The sequence below is a fragment of the Salvelinus fontinalis genome, chromosome 14 (assembly GCF_029448725.1).
Source record: "Salvelinus fontinalis isolate EN_2023a chromosome 14, ASM2944872v1, whole genome shotgun sequence".
Taxonomy (NCBI): domain Eukaryota; kingdom Metazoa; phylum Chordata; class Actinopteri; order Salmoniformes; family Salmonidae; genus Salvelinus; species Salvelinus fontinalis.
Window position 1 is genome coordinate 35,068,099 of NC_074678.1, and position 26,529 is coordinate 35,094,627.

General features: G+C 44.0%; 1 protein-coding gene across 7 annotated transcripts in view; it reads left to right on the forward strand.

Annotated features, from left to right (window-relative positions):
• The first annotated feature begins 958 nt into the window (after positions 1-958).
• The window catches only part of LOC129810734 (low-density lipoprotein receptor-related protein 8-like), a 358,998-nt gene continuing 333,427 nt past the window's right edge, over positions 959-26,529 (forward strand). For 4 of the 7 annotated variants that reach the window (XM_055861534.1, XM_055861533.1, XM_055861535.1 and 1 more), the window contains exons 1-2: positions 960-1,179; positions 2,134-2,259. In XM_055861534.1, coding sequence (XP_055717509.1) covers positions 1,113-1,179; positions 2,134-2,259 — 193 coding nt within the window. In that variant the 5' untranslated portion in view covers positions 960-1,112. Of the gene's footprint in view, positions 1,180-2,133; positions 2,260-26,529 lie in introns of all 7 variants that reach the window. The other 3 variants (XR_008752777.1, XM_055861532.1, XM_055861536.1) reach the window with 1 other exon arrangement.

Genomic DNA, 26,529 nt, shown 5'->3' on the forward strand with positions numbered 1-26,529 from the left:
TCTGGTCCGAGTACATTTTGTGTGCACTATGTTATCATGCACTGATTTTGTATCAGCAACACGTCCATTTGGTAGAAACACACCACTGGTGGAAAAATGAACATATCTTCTTTATGCTGATTTTAGAGTATTCACATTCAAATCTGGAGCTAATTGGATGGAAACCTAGCTAATCACACATTACCAATATGCATATATTGTAGGGCAATTCTCATCAGGTATAGACTGTCAAAATGTGCAAACAAGACAGTGTCTGGTTGTTGACAATGTTGGGCTGCAGTCCTCTTGTTGTGAGTCACATATTCATTACTGTTTCACTGTAAATGTGTCAGTCCACAATTGCTCAATAAACTGTGTTTCTTCCAGTTGATTTGCCACTGACTGACTCCCCATAGGGATTGTGTGTAACTTCTTGGCTTGCCCTTCTGCTCCAATTCATGTCACGTCAAGCCCCAAGCTGATCCCTACTGTTCATCAGTGTCTAGGGAAACATCAACCCACGTTTTGATAGATATGGAGATTTAGAGAAATTATACAATCTGCACAGTCTAATTAATTAGAAATATAAAAATTGAAGTGTTTAAGTAAACTGTTGGAATATTTTTCTTGATTCTAAAATTCTAAACAAAAACTGTATATCTTTCGTTATGTAGTTGTAAGATATGTTTGATATGAATTGATCACAAGTTGTCTGATAGATAATCAATGTAGGCTAGTGCCACACACAGCTCAATAAAACGAGTATTCTGGTTATTACTCAAATAGTATAGATGGATAGGAAAAGACTCCATCATCTCCAGGAAACACACAGATCGAGAACATATTCTGTGAAATTATTTCTACCCTAATACTGTACTTTGAAGATGCTAGGTCAGTTCGCCAGCTGTATCGACTGGTATGGTTTCCATGTGTTTAGTTTCACTACATTACCGCAGGCTCAATCCCTCCCATAAACGTCATTGATTCAAATTGCTACTGAGGCAGGGAGTCTCGAGCCGATCAGCCAAGCCAAGGCAGAGCGAGTGAGCGTTGCATAGCGAGGGGAAGAGGTGGTTTGCTTCGTTCAGTATTTTTTTTATGAACAAAACTACGAATCACCTCTTCTTTTAAAGATGTGGACAGAAGTCGGGAAGCTAATGCTCTTACACGTGTTACTATTGGAGCTCCACTCCACCCAAGGTAAGAATGCATTTTTCTCAATCTCATTGATTATGGGTGAGGGATATATTTTTCATTGCGAATGGGGAAGCGACGTTACAGACAGAACTGAAGAAACCAGTGTAGAATAGGCTAGATGCACTTCCTATTACCAATAGTCATCACAAAGGTGGATTTAAGTTTACCTGCACTAAATACTATTTTATAGCACATCCTATGCGCTGCTGTTGGTTACATATTCCACAACATCATCAAACCAGTCTATGGTGACGTGAGAGCCTAGTAAATTACAATAGGCGGGAGGTAGCCAACATGTGCTTGAATGACATACGGAAGAGAAGGTAACCTAGCTTTGGGACACAATACACATACTCACAAAACCTAGGGATACGTGGAATGGAAGAGGTTGCAGTGTTGTTCCATCATTTCCTAATTGATTCAATACACTGGCATGCTCACTGTACATTTTTTATTCAGTCAGCATTATAATTTGAGTTGGTTTATAAGGCTGTTGTAGCCTACATTACATTATGTTGAACGGCAGCTGTCAACATTCACAACAACAAAAACATTCAGAAGTTAGGCTACAATAAAATTCAGAAACAAATTATGGCTGTTAGTCTAACAGTTGTAGTTTTGCATTCCAATTTGAAACGATTAGATTTAAATAATTCCCGTATAGGCTTTTAAGTGCCAATTTAATTCAACTTGCTTTCCCTTTCTGTTCTCAATTGATGTTTTGCTCATCGCAGAGAGTACTCTGTTTTCCCCATACAGTGTTGTAGCCTAATAACAATCTACTGTATCAGGGTCAATTAACCATCACTTCGTATCCAACATTTAACCTATGTTTCAACATTGTATCAACAGAACTCTCTAAACCTTTATTGTAACAGTAGATCAATGCAACATTAATATCAAAGATTGAACACGATTTAATGTTTTCTTTACGTCTTTATCTTCTTCGGTCTACAGGGATTCATACCGATACGGATTGTGAAACGGGTCAGTTTCAATGCAAGAACGGAAGGTGTGTACCTACTCTCTGGAGATGTGACGATGACGACGACTGCTCTGATAACAGCGATGAAGAAAACTGTCGTAAGTAACACCACCTGTCCAACTAATACTGCTGTGAGGTACATATGATCCCCATTGCAGAGGCGCCACAGGGCTTCAATAAGCATTGTAAATACGGTCACCAGAGCATGTGTTGTTTTTTTTTTACAATGTAATGTGGATATGGAGTTCACATTGCCACTGCTGAGTGGATGTGAATGTGGCTGTTTTCTTAGACATATTGTATTAAAGCTGCAATATGTAACTTTTTGGGGACCTGACCAAATGTACATAGAAATATGAGTTATAGATCTGTCAATGTAAGAAGCTGTAGATCTGTTGTTCTATGTGTACTTCCTGTTCTTCGGTTACGTTTTTGCATCTTTTACTTTCAATTTTGTACACCAGTTTCAAACAGCTGAAAATACAATATTTTTGGTTATGGAATTTTTTTCCACAGTGGTTTAGATGGTACAATGATTCTCTACACAATGACTGCTTGTTTTGTCACATAAACTGAAATTAGGCACATTTTTCTTTATTTTATCAACCAGGAAATGGTGGAGCAATTTCTGCATATTGCACCTTTAACCCATGTTTTGAAAAAGAATGATCTGAAACAGATAATTATTGATATCTGGAAAGTTAACTTAATTGGTACTTCAATTGATTTTGTCATTTTATAATGAACAAAATCTGAAGAGTTAGATTAGCCATTAAGCTAAATTTGCAGAGGGCCGCATTCGGTCTTCATCGAAGTTCGAAGGGCCGCACTGGAAATGTTTATATTTCTTCGCCATTAAAATTAGCTAAAGCTATCCAGGTAGCCTAGTGGTTCGAGTGTTGGGCCAGTAACCGAAAGGTTGCTGGATTGAATCCCTTAGTTGAAAAGGTAAAAATCATCTGTCCTTCTGCCCCTGAGCAAGGCAGTTGAATGTTGATTAAGGCAGCCCCCCACACCTCTCTGATGCAGAAGACACATTTCAGTTGAAGACATTCAGTTGTATAACTGACTAGGTATCTCCCTTTCCCATTGTTTTTGGAATTTTTGATGCTCCTGTTTGAATGTAGTCCTATTATCATTTCTACACAGTTTCGATTTGGTTTTAGTAATTTTAAAGTATATTGAGTTTGTTCACTCCCCATAGGTTAAAGGTGCAATATGCAGAAATCGCTCCATTTCCTGGTTGCTAAATATGTAATAGTTTGTCTAATTTCAGTTTATGTGACTAAAACAAGCAGTCATTGTGTAGGGAATCATTGTACCATCTAAACCACTGTGAAATATATTTTCCATAACCAAAAATATTGTATTTTCAGCTGTTTTGAAGATGGTGTACAAAACTGAAAGTAAAAGATACAAAAACGTAAACATAGAAATGGCACACATAGAACAACAGGTCTACGGCTTCTTAGACTTGCTGTCAATGAGAATGACAGATATATAACTCCCATTTCTATGTGCATTCTATTGTTTAACTCAAACCACCCACTGGCAGGATTGAACCCCCCTGTGTTTGACACCCCTGCATTAAACATTTGTCATGCAGCTAATTGGTTGAATGGTTATATTATAGTGGTCAATTGATTAACGTCTCCCCATGTTATAGCCAGTAGCAGCGCTGCAATGCGCACTCTTAATATTTGTGGTCCTCTGCACAGCGTGACATTTACAAGCGTGTCTAACGTTGATTGGCTACAGATGAGGATTATTGGCTATTTAGTGGAGATACTCGATGGAAAAGAGATTCATTTTTAATGAGCTGTTCTTGTGTCACAATACTGCAACATATCTATAAACTGACATTTACAAGCTTGTCTAACATTGTTTGGCTACATATGAGGATTATTGGCTATTTAGTGGAGATACTCGATGGAAAAGAGATTTGTTTTTAATGAGCTGTTCTCGTGTCACAATACTGCAACAGATCTATAAAAATAGCTTTTGTCCTGAAGTGGGTTGATCTTGTTATTTGAAGGGCAGTGCCCTCAATTACAAATAGAGGGTTGTTCCCTCTAGCCCAGGGGAGAACGACTGCCCCCTCTCATTGATGCACGGAAGTTGAAGGCAGACTGGGTTAATGCAGGCATTGTTAGCAGATAACAAGATCCTGAGTGGCGCAGCAGCCTGTGGTTCGATCCTAGGCTGTGTCACAGTCAAACGTGACTGGGAGCCATATAAGACGGCGCACAATTGGCCCAGTGCCGTCCGTGGTAGGGGAGGGTTTGGCCAGGTGGGCTTTCATTGGCGCATCACGCTCTAGCGACTCCTTGTGGCAGGGCTAGGTGCCTGCAAGCTGACTTTGGTGGTCATTCGAACAGTGTTTCCTCCGACACATTGGTGTGGCTGACTTCCAGTTTTAGTGGGTAGTGTGTTAAGAAGTAGTGCGGCCAGGCGTGTCATGTTTTGGAGGACGCATTACTCAACCTTTTCTGAGCCCATTGGGGAGTTGCAGCGATGAGCCAATGTCGTAATTCGGGGAGAAAATGGGGTAACAAATAAGCTTGTGGTCATACCACCCTGAACATGCCTGATCTCATCTGATCTCGGTAGTTAAGCAGGGTCCCACCTGGGAATACCAGGTGCTGCAAGCTACATTTTTATATATTTTTTAATTTGTTAAAAAAATATATATATTAAAAAATGAAAGCAGTGCCCTCGATTGCAAATACTGTGAATGGACATGTTCCTTCTAGCCCAGGGGAGAATGACTGCCCCCTCTGTATGCACGCTTCGAGGCAAACAACACTAAAGCATGCATGAGAAGACTTAATGTTCAAGATGACTGTGTGATCACGCTCGCCGTAGCCGATGTGAGTAAGACCTTTAAACAGGTCAACATTCACAAGGCCGTAGGGCCAGACGGATTACATTGACATTTACATTTAAGTCATTTAGCAGACGCTCTTATCCAGAGCGACTTACAAATTGGATTACCAGGACGTATACTCCTGGTAATCTGGCAAGTGTCTTCAAGTGTCTTCACTGACATTTTCAACCTGTTCCTGACAGAGTCTGTAATACCTACATGTTTTAAGCAGACCACCATTGTCCCTGTGCCCAAGAACACCAAGGTAATCTGCCTAAATGACTACCGGCTCATAGCGCTCATGTCTGTAGTCATGAAGTGCTTTGAATGGCTTTTTGTTGCTCTTTTATTGTTTTATTTTGGTAAATATTTTCTTAACTCTTATTTTTCTTAACTGCATTGTTGGGCTTGTAAGTAGGCATTTCACGGTAAGGTCTACACCTGTTGTATTCGGCACATGCGACAAATAAAATGTGATTTTATTTTATTTGAAGCACGGAGGTTGAAGGCCGGCCGGGGTACTGCAGGCATTGTTAGCAGAAAACAGGTTTCCTCATTATAGTGAATAGAAAGATGGCAATCTTTGTGTAAATAAATAAAACGTTTGGAAGACAATCATGGTACCAATAAGTGCTTCTAATACACCAGATGTATGTTCTTGAAACGATTATTTAAAAATCACACATAGAAGAAGTTCTAAGGATAATTTAGTTGCTAATGGCAGCCTGCAGTACCCCTGGCCGGCCTTCAATTTGAGTTACTCAATAAGAGGGGGCAGCACTGAGCTAAATAAAATCAAATCACATTTAATTGGTCACACACACATGGTTAGCAGGTGTTAATGCGAGTGTAGCGAAATGCTTGTGCTTCTCGTTCCGACCATGCAGTAATATCTAACAAGTAATCTAACAATTTCACAACAACTACCTTATACACACAAGTGTAAAGGAGTGAATAAGAATATGTACATCTAAATATATGGATGAGCGATGGCCGAGCAACATAGGTAAGATGCAGTAGATGGTATAGAGTACAGTATATACATATGAGATGAGTAATGTAGTGTATGTAAACATTATATAAAGTGGCATTGTTTAAAGTGACTAGTGATATGTTTGTCACATCCAATTTTTAATTATTAAAGTGGCTAGAGATTTGAGTCAGTATGTTGGCAGCAGCCCCTCAATGTTAGTGATGGCTGTTTAACAGTCTGATGGCCTTGAGATAGAAGCTGTTTTTCAGTCTCTCGGTCCCAGCTTTGATGCCCCTGTACTGACCTCGCCTTCTGGATGGTAGCGGGGTGAACAGGCAGTGGCTCGGGTGGTTGTTGTCCTTCATGATCTTTTTGGCCTTCCTGTGACATCGGGTGGTGTAGGTGTCCTGGAGGGCAGGTAGTTTTCCCCCGGGTGATGCGTTATGCAGACCTCACTACCCTCTGGTGAGCCTTACGGTTGTGGGCGGAGCAGTTGCCGTACCAGGCGGTGATACAGCCCGACAGGATGCTCTCGATTGTGCATCTGTAAAAGTTTGTGAGTGTTTTTTGTGACAAGCCAAGTTTCTTCAGCCTCCTGAGGTTGAAGAGGGGCTGTTGCGCCTTCTTCACCACGCTGAGGCACTTAAAACTTTCCATCTTCTCCATTACTGTCCCGTCGATGTGGATAGGGGGGTGCTCCCTCTGCTGATTCCTGAAGTCCACGACCATCTCCTTTGTTTTGTTGACGTTGAGTGTGAGGTTATATTCCTGACACCACACTCCGAGGGCCCTCATCTCCTCCCTGTAGGCCGTCTCGTCGCTGTTGGAAAATCAAGCCTACCACTGTAGTGTCGTCTGCAAACTTGATGATTGAGTTGGAGGCGTGCATGGCCACGTAGTCATGGGTGAACAGGGAGTACAGGAGAGGGCTGAGAACGCACCCTTGTGGGGCCCCAGTGTTGAGGATCAGCGAGGTGGAGATGTTGTTTCCTACACTCACCACCTGGGGGCGACCCGTCAGAAAGTCCAGGATCCAGTTGCACAGAGCGGGGTCGAGACCCAGGGTCTCGAGCTTGATGACGAGTTTGGAGAGAAGGTTCCTCTTGTCCAGATGGGTTAGGGCAGTGTGAAGTGTGATTGCGATTGCGTCGTCTGTGGACCTATTGAGGCGGTAAGCAAATTGGAGTGGGTCTAGGGTGTCAGGTAGGGTGGAGGTGATATGATCCTTGACTAGTCTCTCAATGCACTTCATGATGACGGAAGTGAGTGCTACGGGGCGGTAGTCGTTTAGCTCAGTTACCTTAGCTTTCTTGGAAACAGGAACAATGGTGGCCCTCTTGAAGCATGTGGGAACAGCAGACTGGGATAGGGATTGATTGATTATGTCCGTAAACACACCAGCCAGCTGGTCTGCGCATGCTCTGAGGACACGTCTAGGGATGCCATCTGGGCTGGCAGCCCTGCGAGGGTTAACATGTTTAAATGTTTTACTCACGTTGGCTGCAGTGAAGGAGAGCCTGCAGGTTTTGGTAGCGGGCCGTGTCGGTGGCACTGTATTGTCCTCAAAGTGAGCAAAGAAGTTGTTTAATTTGTCTGGGAGCAAGACGTCAGTGTTCGCGACGGGGCTGGTTTTCTTTTTGTAGTCCGTGATTGACTGTAGACCCTGCCACATACATCTCGTGTCTGAGCCGTTGAATTTGTCTCTATACTGATGCTTAACTTGTTGGATTGCCTTGCGGAGGCACTGCTTCCAGGAATAGCTACACTTTTTTTATTCAGTCATGTTTCCGGTCACCTTGCCTTGATTTAAAAGCAGTGGTTTGCGCTTTCAGTTTTGCGCAGAAGGCTGCCATCAATCCACGGTTTCTGGTGGGGGAAGGTTTTAATAGTCACCGCGGGTACAAGATCACTGATGCACTTGCTAGTAAACCTGCTCACCAAATCAGCATATACATCAATGTTGTTGTCCGATACTATCTGGAACATATCCCAGTCCACTAGATCGAAGCAATCTTGAAGTGTGGAATCCAGCATCCCTGTAATTGCTAGCCTGCAACGTAATTTCCTGGAGTAGCTCTCCATGAGAAGCCATCTTAACCCACTTCATTTGGATTAAATGCGCTTAGGAATGAACGGTGTCATGTGATTGATGGCTTTGTCCATTCATATATACAGTCATTGTTCTAACCACAAACAGGTCAATGACAGGGATGCTGGTTCCCAGAAAGCTTAGACAATATCAAACATTATCTCCCCTCTCCTTGTCCAAGTGTCAACCCGCCAGCCAGACTGGGATGAGATTTTTCTCTTGTCTGCTTTCACTCTACCAAGTCATCTCTCTACATCTCTCTCTTCCATCGCACTCCTCTCTCTCCATCTCTCCCGTCCCTTCTACTCCCATCCTTGAAGGCATGTTTCCTCTAGCCAATGAGAGCTGGGTGGCATTTCATGGTGCTGGCTCCCAGGTTTCCTGTGCCATGTCTGGTGCTTTAAAATGCCAGGATCTTAGAAGGTATGCATGGTAGTCAACCTGGAAGAGAGGAAAGAAGAGCGCCAGGCCAAGGAGGCTGTGCCCACTTGTTTAACCCCCACAAAGGGCATCAGCTGACTGGTTGGAGATAAATCCAACGGCACGACTGGTTGCCAAAGGGATGACCACTGGCGGCTCACCAAGCTCTCCAACAGATGCCAGTACTGCTTCCAGTGGCTCCTCAAGCCCCACATTGCCAGCTAAAAACACAACAGAGGAGAGGGAGACAGGGGAGAGAGGAGGAGATGGGAGAAAAAAGGAGAGGACAACAGAACAGAGGAGAGGAGATGGGAGAAGAACAGACTAGCAGAGAGGAAATCAAAGAAAAAATAAGGGCAAGTGAAGACTGGAGGAGAGGTGAGGGTAGAAGAGAGGGAAGAGAAGAGGAAAGAGGGGAGGGAGAGAGAGAAGGACAAAGTAAGCCATATTGGTAAACAAAACAAGATTTACCAGAAGAGCAGTGGCCCCTGACATTTTGTCTCCCCCCATAACAAAGTGTGCTCTACAACCAGCACACCACCTCTAGGCTCCCTGCCTTGCTGACCCCATCTCCTCTCATACCTCTAGCCTGGTCACAACACTGTCAAGAAGCTCATTTAGCCCAGTAAACTGGCCCGGCAGCCCTTTCTCAGGCAGCACACTAGTCTCCCTCTCTCCTGTGTCACTTCCAATATGACCCGTCTCTGTCTCTCTCTGTCTCTGTATCAGTGCCGGGCCCCTTTCCCTCTCCACAGAGATTACACACAAGCGTCCTCCAGCCGTCTGCATTAGAATAAATCCTGCTAGATTGGGTGTATTTTGTGTCTCTCCTCCCTCTCCTCCCTCCTTCCCTGCGGCTCTGTGTCTCTCCTCCCCCCAGCGTCGTTCACAAGCCTGAGGGGATTCTATATAGAGTTAGATTTGTTTCTTTATTCTGTTTACCATGATCTGTGCGTATATTCAACATGATTCGCAAATAAAACTAGTGATCTGTGAATATAGACAAATATTTTGTAAATTAAACCACAATCCATAAATATGTACAAATATTTCACAAATAAACCATAATTTGTGAATATGTTAAAATATTTCACAAATTAAACCATAAGCCGTGAATATGTCAAAATATTTCACAAATATTCACCATAAGTCAGACATAAATCCATGAACTGTAAATATATTCAACATAGCTCACAAATAAAACTACCATTTGAACAAATGTAGAATGATTTGTGAGCAAATGTTCAGAAATACCTAACATTTACAACTGTGGAATGTGCATTTGACCATTCAAAAAGTGCTTGTGGGTGTGTATTTTGTGCTTACAGAATTTTTGGCAAATTTTCCGCCTGTCATTGTATTACAAACCACAATTATTTGGCTTCAGATGGGAGTCAGATGGGAATCTCCATTCATTAGGATAAACTTTGTGTCACATGACGCCCAGAGTGATGGCATCAAGGCACTCTCATTCTACCATTTCTTGGGAGAACACTATCTAGTTAGAATATTTCTTAACAACACCTTCATGAGATATGAGTATAACATTTATTTATTCAATCAATCAATCACATGTATTTATAAAGCCCATTTTACATCAGCAGATGTCACAAAGTGCTTCTACAGAAACCCAGCCTAACACTCCAAACAGTTTGTAATGCAGATGATGTTAAAATGTTCAACAAATGACTTTCATATGAATGTTAAATTCGATCATTGGGGCATGTAACGCTGAGTGTGTGTTTTTGACATCAGCCCACTAGCCAAGCTAATTAGCAAACGTTGGACACTACCGATAGCAAGCAATCTCGTCAGCTGTTTAGGCGAACAACCAAAGTTAAATTAACTAGTTAATTCAGTAATGTGTCAGTTAAGAAGAACCGCTCAGTTTTAAAATCCTGAATTGGCGATCTGGCTAGCCAACTAATGAGAAATGTTGCATATCATATTTTTCAGTATATCATTGGGTGGCAGGACAAAGCACTCTTTCCTGACTGGTGTGGAGGTAAGAACGTGGAACATTATCAGATTAAAAACTTCAGCTAGCTGTTTTCTACTCCATGTAGGCCTGGTTTTCAAACCATGCAGCAGCTAGTTAACCACTCCCAATGCTTTGTGGCTGTGCTTTGCCTCTTGAGTCTTCTAACTACGATCAGGTGGCGTGCAGCTGCACTCCGAACTGATGATTACTTGTGTGCTGCCAGCTGTGGGCATGTGGGCAGGATTTAAATTAATTCAACCTCCATTTACCTTGTGACATACTGAAGTGAAAAACTCTGTTTTGGATGAGACTGACTTTATGACCAGAATTATCCTATTTACACATTGTAGTCAGTTTTAACCTGTTTGGCCTGCAAGCCCGAAATCGGAACGAAAATGACAACAGCTGCAGGGCGCGAAATTCAAAATCTATTTTTTAAAAATATTTAACTTTTACACATTAACAAGTCCAATACAGCATTTGAAAGATAAACATCTTGTCAATCCAGCCAACATGTCCGATTTTTTAAATGTTTTACAGAGAAAACACCACATATATTTATGTTAGCTCACCACCAAATACAAAAGTGGACAGACACGTATGAATATGATTATGATGTATGAATTATGATTCAAGTAGCATGCACAAGCCAACCGAAATAAACTAAAACCAACCTAAAGAACCCAGAAAAAACTACCTCAGATGACAGTCATATAACATGTTACACAATAAATCTATGTTTTGTTCATAAAAAGTGCATATTTTAGCTATAAATCAGTTTTACATTGATGCTACCATAAATGCTACCACATAGCTACAGCCTGAATCCAGACGGGAGTAGCCAGAGAAAATACATACACCAACGTCGACTACTAATTACACCTCATAAAACATTTCAGAAAAACATATGGTGGATAGCTAATGAAAGACAGATATCGTGTGAATAAAGCCAATATTTCCGATTTTTGAAGTGTTTTACAGCGAAAACACAATATATCGTTATATTAGCTAACAACATAAGCTAGCATAAGGCAGCACTAGCATAAGTCAAGCGCTAGCCTAGCACAGTTAGCAGAGTTAGCATAGCACAGTTCGACAGATATATGAAAAAGCATCCCAAATTGGGTCCTTATCTTTGTTGATATTCCATCAGAATGTTGTAACGGGGTCCAATGTCCAGTAGAGTCTTTAGTTGGGTTCCAGAACGAACTATTTCCCTCTTTGGTTAGCAAGCACAATAGCATTGCGGCGCTAACCTCTCCTTCTTCAAAAAATTCTTCCAAAACATCACGTCTAAAGTCCAGAATAAATTGCAATAATATAATTAAAGTATATTGAAAAAACATACTTTAGGATGATTTTGTGACATGTATCAAATAATATCGAAGTCAGAGATCATATTCACCGTTATCGACCTTCTTCCAGAAGCCGAGACCAAATTATGCTTCGCGCCCGGAATTTTTTTTAAACTGCGCAGGTCTTACAAGAAGGTGTGTTATTCAGTCCATGGACGAGATATTCGACTGCTTTCAATTCTCACTTCCGCATTACAGCCTGATGAAGGCGTGTGACGTGTTTCTACGGTCCTAAGTCTAATGACCTTTTATAGACAAGGTCTTAAAGAGACACATCGCATTTTGGAAATCTCAATTCGGCTGGGAAAATGGCTGTAAAAATATTTCTGTTCGACTTAGAGAAACAATTCAAACCTTTTTAGAAACTATAGACTGTTATCTATCCAACAGTAGTAAATATATGCATATTGTAAAATAAAAAGTTTCTTAGGAGGCCGTTTGAAAATGTGCACATATTTTCCAGTTTTTTCAATATTCAGCTTGCAGCCCAAACAGGTTTTAACAGTAGAATAAATGTTTCTGACTCATATCGATGCCACATAGGCTGTTTTCTAAATGAGAAGTTGGTTTTTAGGTGAAGTTGCTCTTTACCATTCTATTTATTTCTCAACCACGTTTCCCCAACAAGGAAAATAAGAAAATGGTACTATTCCAGTTCCACATGATGGCTGACTGACGTAGACTAATAATACCTAGTTTTAATTTTCACTACTCTCTCCCTTTTATTTATGTGACCCATGACATTTTTTCCCTGTCCAAGCAGGTACTGTAACGGTCCTGACCTGTTTTATGTTGTTTTTGTATGTGTTTTGGTCAGGGCATGTGTTTTGGGTGGGCAGTCTATGTTATCTGTTTCTATGTTGGTTTTGGTTGCCTGGTATGGCTCTTAATTAGAGGCAGGTGTTTTGCGTTCTCCTCTAATTAAGAGTCATATTTAGGTAGGGTGTTCTCACTGTTTGTTGGTGGGTGATTGTCTCCTGTGTCTGTGTCGATGTTACACCATACGGGAATGTTTCGGTTTGTTCGTGCGTTTATGTAGTCTGTTCCTGTGTCAGCGTGCTTCGTGTATTTGTAAGTTCGTTTGTTCAGGTCTGTCTACATCGTTTTGTTATTTTGTTAGTTATATCAAGTATAGTTCGTTTTCGTCTTTGTCTGTTTTGTTTATTTAATAAATCATCATGTATTCACAACCCGCTGCGCCTTGGCTTGATCACTACTCCACCTCTTCTTATGAAGAGAGAGAGGAACACCGTAACAGAATCACCCACCATTCCAGAGCCAAGCAGCGGAGTAAATGGAGTAAAGGACAGGGCAACAAGGACTTCTGGACTTGGGAGCAGATATTGAATGGAGAAGGTCCCTGGGCTAAGGCAGGAGAGAATCGCCGCTCTCAGGAAGAGAGGGAGGCAGCTAAAGCCCAGGAGCGGTGGTTTGAGGAGGCAGCAAGGAGACGTGGCTGGAAGCCCGAAAAGCCATGGGAACAGCTGGAGGCACTGAGGAGAGCAGAGGCTACCGGAGAGAGGAACCGGAGCTATGAGGGAACGCGTCTGGCACGGAAGCCCAAAAAGCCCGTAAGTAATTCCCAAAAATTTCTTGGGGGGGGGCTAGGAGGTAGTGGGCCAAGGGCAGGTAGGAGACCTGCGCCCACTTCCCAGGCTTACCGTGGAGAGCGGGAGTACGGGCAGGCACCGTGTTACGCAGTAGAGCGCACGGTGTCTCCTGTACGAGTGCATAGCCCAGTGCGGGTTATTCCACCTCCCCGCACTGGTAGGGCTAGATTGGGTATTGAGCCAGGTGTCATGAGGCCGGCTCAACGCGTCTGGTCTCCAGTGCGTCTCCTCGGGCCGGCATACATGGCACTGGCCTTACGCATGGTTTCCCCGGTTCGCCTACATAGGCCGGTGCGGGTTATTCCACCTCCCCGCACTGGTCGGGCGACCGGGAGCATTCAACCAGGTAAGGTTGGGCAGGCTCAATGCTCAAGAGTGCCAGTACGCCTCCACGGTCCGGTATTTCCGGCGCCACCTCCCCGCCCCAGCCTAGTACCTACAGTGCCTACACTACGCACTAGGCTACCAGTGCGTCTCCTGAGCCCAGTTCCTCCTCCACGCACTCTCTCTGTAGTGCGTGTATCCAGTTCGGTGCCTCCAGTTCCGGCACCACGCACAAAGCCTCCTGTGCGTCTCCAGAGCCCTGAACACACTGTATCTTCTCCCCCTACTAATCCTGATGTGCTTGTCCTCAGCCCGGTGTCACCAGTGCCGGTACCTCGCATCAGGTATAGAGTGGGCTTTGAGAATACAGTGTGCCCTGTCCCTGCTCCCCGCACTAGTAGGAAGGTGCTTATCCTTAGCACGGTGCCTCCAGTTCCGGCACCACGCACCAGGTCTACAGTGCGCCGTATCCGGCCAGAGCCATCCGTCTCCCCAGCGCCATCTGAGCCATCCGTCTCCCCAGCGCCATCTGAGCCATCCGTCTCCCCAGCGCCATCTGAGCCATCCGTCTCCCCAGCGCCGTCTGAGCCATCCGTCTGCCATGAGCCTGCAAAGCCGCCCGTCTGCCATGAGCCTGCAAAGCCGCCCGTCTGCCATGAGCCTACAGAGCCGTCCGCCAGACAGGAGCCGCTAGAGCCGTCCGCCAGACAGGAGCCGCTAGAGCCGTCCGCCAGACAGGATCTGCCAGAGCCGCCAACCAGACAGGATCTGCCAGAGCCGCCAACCAGACAGGATCTGCCAGAGCCGCCAACCAGACAGGATCTGCCAGAGCCGCCAACCAGACAGGATCTGCCAGAGCCGCCAGCGAGCCATGAGCAGCCAGAGCCGTCAGAGAGCCATGAGCGTCGAGAGCCGTCAGCCCGCCATGAGCGTCGAGAGCCGTCAGCCCGCCATGAGCGTCGAGAGCCGTCAGCCCGCCATGAGCGTCGAGAGCCGTCAGCCCGCCATGAGCGTCGAGAGCCGTCAGCCTGCCATGAGCGTCGAGAGCCGTCAGCCTGCCATGAGCGTCGAGAGCCGTCAGCCTGCCATGAGCGTCGAGAGCCGTCAGCCTGCCATGAGCGTCGAGAGCCGTCAGCCTGCCATGAGCGTCGAGAGCCGTCAGCCTGCATAGACCTGCCAGAGTCCCTCAGCCAGGATCTGCCAGAGTATATCAGCCGGGACCTGCCCCTTGTCCCGGTGTTGCCCCTTGTCCCGGTGTTGCCCCTTGTCCCGGTGCTGCCCCTTGTCCCGGTGCTGCCCCTTGTCCCGGTGCTGCCCCTTGTCCCGGTGCTGCCCCTTGTCCCGGTGCTGCCCCTTGTCCCGGTGCTGCCCCTTGTCCCGGTGCTGCCCCTTGTCCCGGTGCTGCCCCTTGTCCTGGTGCTGCCCTTTGTCCCGGTGCTGCCCCTTCTCCTGGTGCTGGCCGTTTATTTAGGGGATGTGAGTTTTAGGGTGGTCATTGGGAGGGGAAGACAGAAACGGGGAGTGACTATGGTGGTGTGGGGACAGCGTCCAGAGCCGGAGCCACCACCGTGGTCAACTGCCCACCCAGACCCTCCCCTGGACTTTGTGCTGGTGCGCCCGGCGTTTGCACCTTGAGGGGGGGTTCTGTAACGGTCCTGACCTGTTTTATGTTGTTTTTGTATGTGTTTAGGTCAGGGCATGTGTTTTGGGTGGGCAGTCTATGTTATCTGTTTCTATGTTGGTTTTGGTTGCCTGGTATGGCTATTAATTAGAGGCAGGTGTTTTGCGTTCTCCTCTAATTAAGAGTCATATTTAGGTAGGGTGTTCTCACTGTTTGTTGGTGGGTGATTGTCTCCTGTGTCTGTGTCGATGTTACACCATACGGGAATGTTTCGGTTTGTTCGTGCGTTTATGTAGTCTGTTCCTGTGTCAGCGTGCTTCGTGTATTTGTAAGTTCGTTTGTTCAGGTCTGTCTACATCGTTTTGTTATTTTGTTAGTTATATCAAGTATAGTTCGTTTTTGTCTTTGTCTGTTTTGTTTATTTAATAAATCATCATGTATTCACAACCCGCTGCGCCTTGGCTTGATCACTACTCCACCTCTTCTTATGAAGAGAGAGAGGAACGCCGTTACAGGTACAGTATTCCAGTGTGCATCTGGCTCCACCAGACGCACCCTCAGTGCCGACCGTGGTGCAGCTTGTCCCTCTGTCTCCTTGGTGATCAACCCCAAGTGTAACAGCTCTCGTTGGTGGTAGAAAGAGTAGACCAAGGCGCAGCCTGGAAAGTGTTCTTGATTTTAATTTAAAAAAACACTCAAACAGAATAACAAAATCGAAAACGCACACTTCTGTCAGGCAACGGTAACTAAACAGAAATCAAGGTCCCACCACCTAATGGTGGGAAAAAGGGCTGCCTAAGTATGATCCCCAATCAGAGACAACGATAGACAGCTGCCTCTGATTGGGAACCACACTCGGCCACAAACAAAGAAACAGAACACATAGAATTTCCCACCCGAGTCACACAATGACCAAACCAAACATAGAGAATAATAAGTATCTCTAAGGTCAGGGCGTGACACCAAGTGCCCGTATGTGGAGGCCGGTAGGGATTAACACGGGTAACCGGGATCCCGGGACCCAGGACCACTCTTCACATTTCCTGAAAAAATGAAATGACAAGACCAGGGAAATTAAATTTTCTCCCAATGTTGCACTAATGCAATTCCACAAAATACACAACATGTGCAGAAGCAGATTGGTAATTTTTTCGTTGCATATTATCCAAACAGGTTGTCGTGTGGAAGCCTTTAACCTATAGCGTATTTACTTCACACAAAGTCGCCATAAATTCAAAGCACACACATAATTGACACGGCCGGACTGCACACGAGACTCGAATGCAGTTTCATTTTTTGTTCTGATGAGAACTCTAGATCCCGGTCCGACACAAACCTGGTGAGCTAAAGAACGAGCCCAGGCCTGGTCCGACATAACAGAAATTAAATGAGCCGGAAAAAGCCTGATTTCTAGAAAACAGTAGGCTATAGTGATTTAAACTGGTGTTGAGAACAACGTGGCTGAGGCCGGCAGCAGTGAAGAGACGAGGAAACAGCCATTGAAGGGCTTTATAAATACATTTGATTTGATTGGGCCATAGAAAAAGAGCAGAGAGAGGAAAACTCACCGTCGTTATGATCAACTGAATGATGAAAAGATTGGAATAAAGTAGGCTAATGCAATTGAAGGCATGTATCAAATTGTTGCTTCTACGGAAACTGGTCACCTAGATTATAATTGCAGCACCGTTTTGATTTGGACAGCGCCATCGCGGTGCTTTGAGACAAACTTGGCGGACTTGTCTAGATAAATCAAATCAAGGTTTTCACTGAATATCCATTTGCATATTTGTTAACAATTAGGCTGATCAGAAAATTTTGCTAGCATGTTATACAAGTGTACTTTGCTCTTCACTCGCGTAGTAGCCTGTCCTAATCCTGATCAAAAGCTTGTGACTTGTCTGATAATCAATGTGATTTTGTTTCAATGAATGCCTGTATATTTGGTTCATTGATCTCTGGCTGGACAAGTGGAAGTGGTAGCTCATCTATCACGGATCAGGATTATTTAGTAGTAATGTTGCCTAAATCAAGTGTATTATTCATCTATTGACTCACATAGTAGCCTTATATAGAGCCTAGGCTATTTTCCTATAATCCCAATCCAAAATCCTGACTCCTGTCTCAAAGTTATTCTGTCATTACTAAATATCAGTTTCACTTAATGTGATATCTTTACATAGTGGCGCAGCCATGACGGCAATGTGGCGCAGCGAACATCTTATTGTGGGAGAACCCTGGGTGACCCTATCATGGTTTTAAACACTTTAAATAGCCACTTCTGATTTTTACGGTATTTTCTAGTACTCTCGGGATAAATATTAATTATTCCCGGTATTGAAACTTGGTAGATTTTTGGGGAAATATTCCTCCCTAGAGGCCAGTGCTCCTTGACTGCCTCACCAACTGGAATAGCGTAAATCGACGACAGTGCTACAACATGATTTTGATTTGTTATTTGTTTTGATAGTGCTTGGTGAATGTTTAAAATGTATTTTGTATTATTAGAAGAAGACACAAGTTGTGTGTGTCGCTCCTAAGTGTTACCAGGGTATACAGTATTACCAGAAGTGCACACAAGGGTCGCTATTTTTTTGACACACATAACAATTTGCACAAAAGGGATCTTGATTGAATATCTCTGCTGTAACCAAGAAGCTTGATCTTGACATCTAGCCACTTAGCTAGCAAGTTAGCAAACCAAATGCATAGCTGGAGTCCTGAGCTTAGATTTCTTATAGTCATACTTAACTTATAAATAGTGTAGCAGGCTCAAGGGTGTGGGGTTTCCACGTCACCAAGTTCAATAACAAATCATGCACCAGAATCGCAAATAGATTGCAAATGGGGAGTTTATTAGGGATTCTGGTACACTGGGGAAGAAGGGGGAATTCACCAATCACCTCACAGTCCACAAGCCGTTCTCTTTGTCCGTTCCGTTTTTCAGGGGTAATCCTCACACTCAGGTCCTCAGCCAGTCCCGAACACCAGGGAGGTAGTATGACAGTCCAGGTCACAACGGGTAATCTCACATATATTGCTCTCTCTCCTTCCACTCTTCATCACGCACTTGGCTCTCTCCTACTCTGCCCCTTTGTGCAGGCTGCTTCGTCTTTTATCCCCAAGGACTCCCTGGCTTAACGTTGGGGCAGGAAGTCCATATAAGGCTCGGGGGTGGAGCCAGCGGCCTGCCCGATATCTCCCCTCAATTACCACTCCCCTTACCTCTCCTTGCCGTCTGCCACAATAGTTATAAGCAGTGGCGTAGCATGCCCCCGCTAGGTGGAGGTTCCCCCAACTTTTTATCAGTATTGAAAATCATACCGTCGGTATTTCAAAATACCCCAGTATAAATAGTATATCATCCAAGCCTAGTGAGCATGTATGGGTTGAATGGAGTGGCATTGAAGAGAGAAAGGACTGTAGCACCATCATGATCGGTCTACTTTCCCAGTTTGTTAGAAATGCGTCTACCTTTTGATTGTCAGGTGCTGGCCAACCTCTCACTGTTCGTCACAGAAATTAGGTCTGCGTTTCAAAATGAAACGTCCCTCTACGCCATGTATCCAATCAGAGCTGAGACGCTACCTACTGCAGCACACTCCAGTGCACATGCGGAGTCTTCAGACCCAGGCAGGTAAATTGAGAAGGGTGCTCTTTCCTTGTTATAATAGACATATACACTGAGTGTATAAAACATTAGGAACTAATATTGAGTTGCACCCTGTTTTCCCATTAGAAAAGCCTCAATTCGTCAGGGCAGGGACTCTACAAGGTGTGGAAAGTGTTCCACAGGGATGCTGGATCATCAGGTTGACTTCCCACAGTTGTGTCAAGTTTTCTAGATGTCGTTTGTGTGGTGGACCATTCTTGATAGACATGGGAAACTGTTGAGTGTGAAAAAACCAGCAGCGTTTCTTGACAGGCTCAAACCGGTGCGCTTGGCACCTACTACCATACCCTGTTCAAAGGAACTTCAATCTTTTTTCTTGCCCATTCTCCCTCTGAATGGCACACACACACACACACACACACAGTCTCAATTGTCTCAAGGATTATTAATCCTTCTTTAACATGTCTCCTCCCTTTCATATACACAGATTGAAATGGATTTAACAGGTGACATCAATAAGGGATCATAGCTTTCACCTGGTTTCACCTGGTCAGTCTGACATGGAAAGAGCAGGTGTTCCTAATGTTTTGCACACTCAGTGTATAAAAACATTAGGCCTTGAAACAATTGGAGTCAGGGATTGTATGGTTTATATTTCTAACACGTTATTCAGTTCAATCACAAACACGTACAAGGCAACACATGAAGTGGCGCTGTAATAGGGGTGCTGGGCTGCATCAGCATGGAAAAACGAATACAAAATCTCTATCACGTTTAAGGTAAGACCCAGATGGAGACTGTTTCAAAGTAACAATGTTTATTACAGCAACAGGGGCAAAGGTACAGGACGGCAGGCAGGCTCAGGGTCAGGTCAGAGGTCGGTAATCCAGAGAAGTGGGGGAAAGGTACAGGACGGCAGGCTCAGGGTCAGGGTCAGGTCAGGCAGAGGTCGGTAATCCAGAGAAGTGGGGCAAAGGTACAGGACGGCAGGCAGGCTCAGGGTCAGGTCAGGCAGAGGTCGGTAATCCAGAGTAGTGGGGCAAAGGTAGAGGATGACAGGCAGACTCAGGGTCAGGTCAGGCAGAGGTCGGTAATCCAGAGAAGTGGGGCAAAGGTACAGGACGGCAGGCAGGCTCAGGGTCAGGTCAGGCAGAGGTCGGTAATCCAGAGAAGTGGGGCAAAGGTACAGGACGGCAGGCAGGCTCAGGGTCAGGTCAGGCAGAGGTCGGTAATCCAGAGTAGTGGGGCAAAGGTAGAGGATGACAGGCAGACTCAGGGTCAGGTCAGGCAGAGGTCGGTAATCCAGAGTAGTGGGGCAAAGGTAGAGGATGACAGGCAGACTCAGGGCAGGCAGAACGGTCAGAACCGGGAAACTAGAAAACAGGAGCAAGGAACAGGTGGGAGCAGGGAAACAAAACGCTGGTTGGTTCTACGAACAAAACGAACTGGCAACAGACAAACAGAGAACACAGGTATAAATACATAAGGGATCATGGGGAAGATGGGCGACACCTGGAGGGTGTTACACAGAACAAGACATTTGAAATGCCCTGTTACTAACCAATATTATCAAGTTTATAAGGGCAATTCCACAGTAACGCAATTACGCTGAGACTCGGTTTACACTTTCAAATGTAAGCCAAACAAATACCATTGATTTCAAAGTTTACCAAACCATACAACTCTATGCACACAAACTTTGTTTAACAATTTCCACAAAAACTATTACTGGAAGAACTATGCAAATGCAAACTTTGGTAACCGAATTACAGTAAAATCTCCCTCTGGTTTTTATGCAACTCGGAATTAAGATTGAAAGATGTCTGCAGAAAGAATGGGCTGTCAGGTATGACATCACACCTTGAGTTTGAAAAGATCTCTTTTGGTTATTGAACTACAGTAAGGGAAGTGGATTTACATCCGGTAACAGAATTACGGTAACAGAAGTACATCATGGGTTGCATAATTATGGATATGAATGTCATTCTTCACCTTTCACAAGTTTGGACATTGCAGCGCAGCAGAGCACAGTAGAGTACAGTGCAGTAGAGCACAGCAGAGCACAGTAGAGTACAATGCAGTAGAGCACAGTAGAGTACAATGCAGTAGAGCACAGTAGAGAACAATGCAGTAGAGCACAGCAGAGCACAGTAGAGTACAATGCAGTAGAGCACAGTAGAGTACAATGCAGTAGAGCACAGTAGAGTACAATGCAGTAGAGCACAGTAGAGTACAATGCAGTAGAGCACAGCAGAGCACAATGCAGTAGAGCACAGCAGAGCACAATGCAGTAGAGCACAATGCAGTAGAGCACAGTAGAGTACAATGCAGTAGAGCACAGTAGAGTACAATGCAGTAGAGCACAGCAGAGCACAGTAGAGTACAATGCAGCAGAGCACAGCAGAGCACAGTAGAGTACAATGCAGCAGAGCACAGCAGAGCACAGTAGAGTACAATGCAGCAGAGCACAGCAGAGCACAGTAGAGTACAATGCAGCAGAGCACAGCAGAGCACAGTAGAGTACAATGCAGCAGAGCACAGCAGAGCACAGTAGAGTACAATGCAGTAGAACACAGCAGAGCACAGTAAAGTACAATGCAGTAGAGCACAGTAGAGCACAGCAGAGCACAGTAAAGTACAATGCAGTAGAGCACAGCAGAGTAAAGTAGAGTACATTCTAGTATAGTTCAGTACATTAGAGTATAGTTCAGTACAGTAGAGTATAGTTCAGTACATTAGAGTATAGTTCAGTACATTAGAGTATAGTTCAGTACATTAGATTACTTTTGACATTTGAAAACAGCTAATACACTGATTTCGGTAGTGAACTTTCCCATTCACATTCCCTTTAAAAAGCAGGGAATGTTAAGGGATGCACTTCTAAAGACACGTTATAGAAATCGGAGAACACTCACCTATTTCTCTAGGAAGCGGTGCAGGGGAAGAGTGTGTGACTCTTGGGGTAGACCTGCTTAGTTGAGGCCAGCTAAGAGGGAGACACACAGAACAACACAAACTTAAAGTCTGAAAACTGAAAGTGGTACAATATTACAATTCATCTTGACATTTTCCTTTGACTGTGCTGATCTTCAGTAATGAATGATGTACAGTGCAGTATGTATATGTCTATTCTAATAAGAAAAGAGCTCCCTACTCAATTTAGCTGCCTGGGTCTGAAGACTCCATGTGCACTGGAGTGTGCTTCAGAAGGTAGAGTCTGAGTGCTGATTGGATGCATGGCGAAGAGTGCTATTCCCTTTTAGAATGCAGACCTAATTTCTGTTGACGAGCAGAGTCAAAGATTGGCCAGCACTTCACAATCAAAAGGGAGACGCAATTCTAGCAAATTAGGAAAGTAGATCGATCAAGATGGCGCTACAGTACTATCTCTCTTCAATGCCACTCCATTTAACCCATGCATGCTAACACACAAAGTACACCCTTGAAAATACATAGTCATACACGGACCCCCACACACGCTCACGCACACACACACACACACACACACACGTGTGTTACGTTGTAGCACTGTGGTCGACTAACGCTCTTCCAGTTGGTGAGGCAGTCGAGGAGCACCCACACAGGGGCACCTGGGGTTGATCACCAAGGAGACAGAGGGACACACATTGCATCGCGGCTGGCTCTGGGGGTGGGCCTGGGGGTGGGTCTGGTGGAGCAGGTTATTGTAAGTGCTAACTGCTTGGATGGCAAATTATTTTCATGGGTCACTTCAATAAGAGGGAGTAGTGAACATTTTCTCAAAGTGGCAAGTTAGCTTAATAAACAAACTAGGTATAATTAGCTGACGTCAGTCAGATTACCATCATGTGGAACTTTGAATAGTATCCACTTCTTATTTTCCTTGTTGGGGAAACCTGTGGTTGAGGAAGAAATATAATGTTAAAGAGCAACTGTCCCTAAAAACCAACTTCTCATTTAGAAAACAGCCTATGTGGCATCGATATGAGTCAGAAACATTTATTCTACTGTTAAAACTGACTACAATGTGTAAATAGGATAATTTTGGTCATAAAGTCAGTCTCATCCAAAACAGAGTTTTTCACTTCAGTATGTCACAAGGTAAATGGAGGTTGAATTAATTTCAATCCTGCCCACATGCCCACAGCTGGCAGCACACAAGTAATCATCAGTTCGGAGTGCAGCTGCACGCCACCTGATCGTAATACCCGTGGTAAATGTGGTTGCACTTTGGATATCCCTGTGGGGCTCGTTAGGGACCATAGGTCAATTACGCAATGTACATGGGACAATGTTAAAATTCCAATAGCTACAAATTTCAATGACCTAAAAACCAACTATATATTGTAGAAAAGCATAGGCAAAAATCTAAAGCATTTAATGAGAAAGCTAAAAGGTGTGCAACATGAAAGTAATGTCTCATTTACATTGTATAATTAATTTATTGACCGTCCCTAACTAGCCCCGGAGACATGCCATCCAAAGTCAAACCAACTTTGCCATGGTTGCACACCAGGCAGCTGAAGCGAATCGGCGAAAGATTTTGGCTATCTCTTCCCGACTGCGAACAAACACACGAGACACACACATCAAACCCCGAAACCAACTCACGTTTGAATTCAGTCATGGCGGCTAGCATTTCTTATTGAACCAGATCTAAAACGAGGCTCAGCCGTTCTAATCGTTTACATCAGGTTCAGCCGCCCTTTAAGAGTCTGCATCCTTTAAGGTAGACACTGGGCACTCGAGCTGTAAAACAATGGCTTGCTTATAGCACCAGAACCTTTTTCAGCAAACCTTTCTAGTTCACATTGCTGGTGACTTTAGGTGACATGACTCATGACCACTACAAAGTAGTGCCACCAACAACACAACTTGTAACAGTCTTTTCAGAGTGACACAGGATTGATAATTGATTCCATAAAGTGCAAATGATGATACAGGTTTATAAGCTGTGAACATTAGAAGTCTACATACACACGAAGGTCTCCATAAGTCGCTGGAACATTCTTGATATCACTGACAACTTCAACAGAGAAGCTGTATTTAACTGAAAAAAAGAAATCAATTATGGCACACTAGCTACAGTATTGTGTTTTGTCTGTAATAATAGCTATAATCTGTTGTTTTGTCTGTGATAGTAGTCAATAGAACAATGATGGGTTCAATGCCCTCTTGTCCAGCTATTTTAGACATCCGGAAGCAATTTGTGATTCTGTTTACTTGACTACAGTCCTGGTAAAGGCATTGCTTGCAAGCAAGACTACTTGGAACAGAAAACAGTTAGCTGAATTTTAATCTGATAATGTAAAAATGTCTTATATCCACACCAGTCAGGAAAGAGTGTTTCGTCCTGTAAACAAATCACATATTGAAAAATATGATATGCAACATTTGTCATTGGCTGGCCAGCCAGATCTGTAGTTAGTTTAACTTTGGTTGTTTGTCCAAACAGTTGATGAGATCGCCTGCTATCAGTACTGTCCAACATTAGATAGGTAGTAGGTAGCTAGCTTTTTTACATATTTATGGATTATGGTTTAATTTGTGAAATATTTTTACGAATTTACAGATTATGGTTTTACTTACGAAATGTAAAAATATATTCACAGATCATAGTTTTATTTGCAAGTTATGTTGAATTTAAGCACGGATCGTGATAGACACACTTACAGAATAAAGAAAAAATGTAGCTCCATAATTTAGTTCCTGCTGCCCTGAGAGATAGAGAGCGGGAGGGAGTGCCACAGACATAGACAGACACACGTTAAACATAGAAGCAAATTCAAACTTTGTCTGGGTTATTTCAGTACAACACAAGTCATTTTGGGGAAAATCAACACTAACTATTTATTAGATTTGAATGATATCGGATGATGCCGGTTATGTATGTGTTATATTTATCCTCTTAGTGTGAACAGATGCCCCCCCCCCCCCCTCTCTTGTATGGTCATTGTTCTTGCAGTGTGGTCTCAGTCTCACAGGAACACAATCAAACTGAGTGGGTCTGAGGCAATGACAGACTCTATTGTAGCCAGAGATGAGCTCTCCACAGATCACGCCTCTCATTGTGGGTGTGTGTGTTTGTCTGTGTCGAGCGTCAAACACACTCTCTCAGCACACAGTAATGCCAGGAGAAATGCCAAACATGCATATCACATTCTACCCTGGATTCAAACAGGCATATCACATTCTACCCTGGATTCAAACAGGCATATCACATTCTACCCTGGATTCAAACAGGCATATCACATTCTACCCTGGATTCAAACATGCATATCACATTCTACCCTGGATTCAAACAGGCATATCACATTCTACCCTGGATTCAAACAGGCATATCACATTCTACCCTGGATTCAAACATGCATATCACATTCTACCCTGGATTCAAACAGGCATATCACATTCTACCCTGGATTCAAACAGGCATATCACATTCTACCCTGGATTCAAACAGGCATATCACATTCTACCCTGGATTCAAACAGGCATATCACATTCTACCCTGGATTCAAACATGCATATCACATTCTACCCTGGATTCAAACAGGCATATCACATTCTACCCTGGATTCAAACAGGCATATCACATTCTACCCTGGATTCAAACATGCATATCACATTCTACCCTGGATTCAAACAGGCATATCACATTCTACCCTGGATTCAAACAGGCATATCACATTCTACCCTGGATTCAAACATGCATATCACATTCTACCCTGGATTCAAACAGGCATATCACATTCTACCCTGGATTCAAACAGGCATATCACATTCTACCCTGGATTCAAACAGGCATATCACATTCTACCCTGGATTCAAACAGGCATATCACATTCTACCCTGGATTCAAACATGCATATCACATTCTACCCTGGATTCAAACAGGCATATCACATTCTACCATGGATTCAAACAGGCATATCACATTCTACCCTGGATTCAAACATGCATATCACATTCTACCCTGGATTCAAACAGGCATATCACATTCTACCCTTGACTCAATCATGAAGGGAGGCCCCCCCCCCACACACACACACTTTACAACAGGGGTGTCAAACCCATTTTGCCCCAGGGGCCACATTCGGTCTTTAGAGAGGTCCGGCTGCACTGAAAATGTGTTATATTTCCTCTTCTGTCCATGGTCCTGTTATTGAGAACAGGAAGTTCTGTTCATGGTCCTCTTATTGAGAACAGGAAGTTCTGTCCATGGTCCTGTTATTGAGAACAGGAAGTTCTGTCCATGGTCCTGTTATTGAGAACAGGTTACCTCCCGTTCGGTAACCCAAGCCTTATTGTAGTGGATCTAATCTTACTAATCATGACACCGCTTGGATAGGGTACAGAGATGACAGGGCATTAACAGGCCACAGAGATGAGAAGTCTGAAAGAGAATATCTGTCTTCAAAAGTATCATATTCTACTACATGAATAATACAGTGGGTTTTAAGTGTTGCAATAGCATTAGGTAATCTCTCTCTCTCTCTCTCTCTCTCTCTCTCTCTTCTCTCTCTCTCTCTCTCTCTCT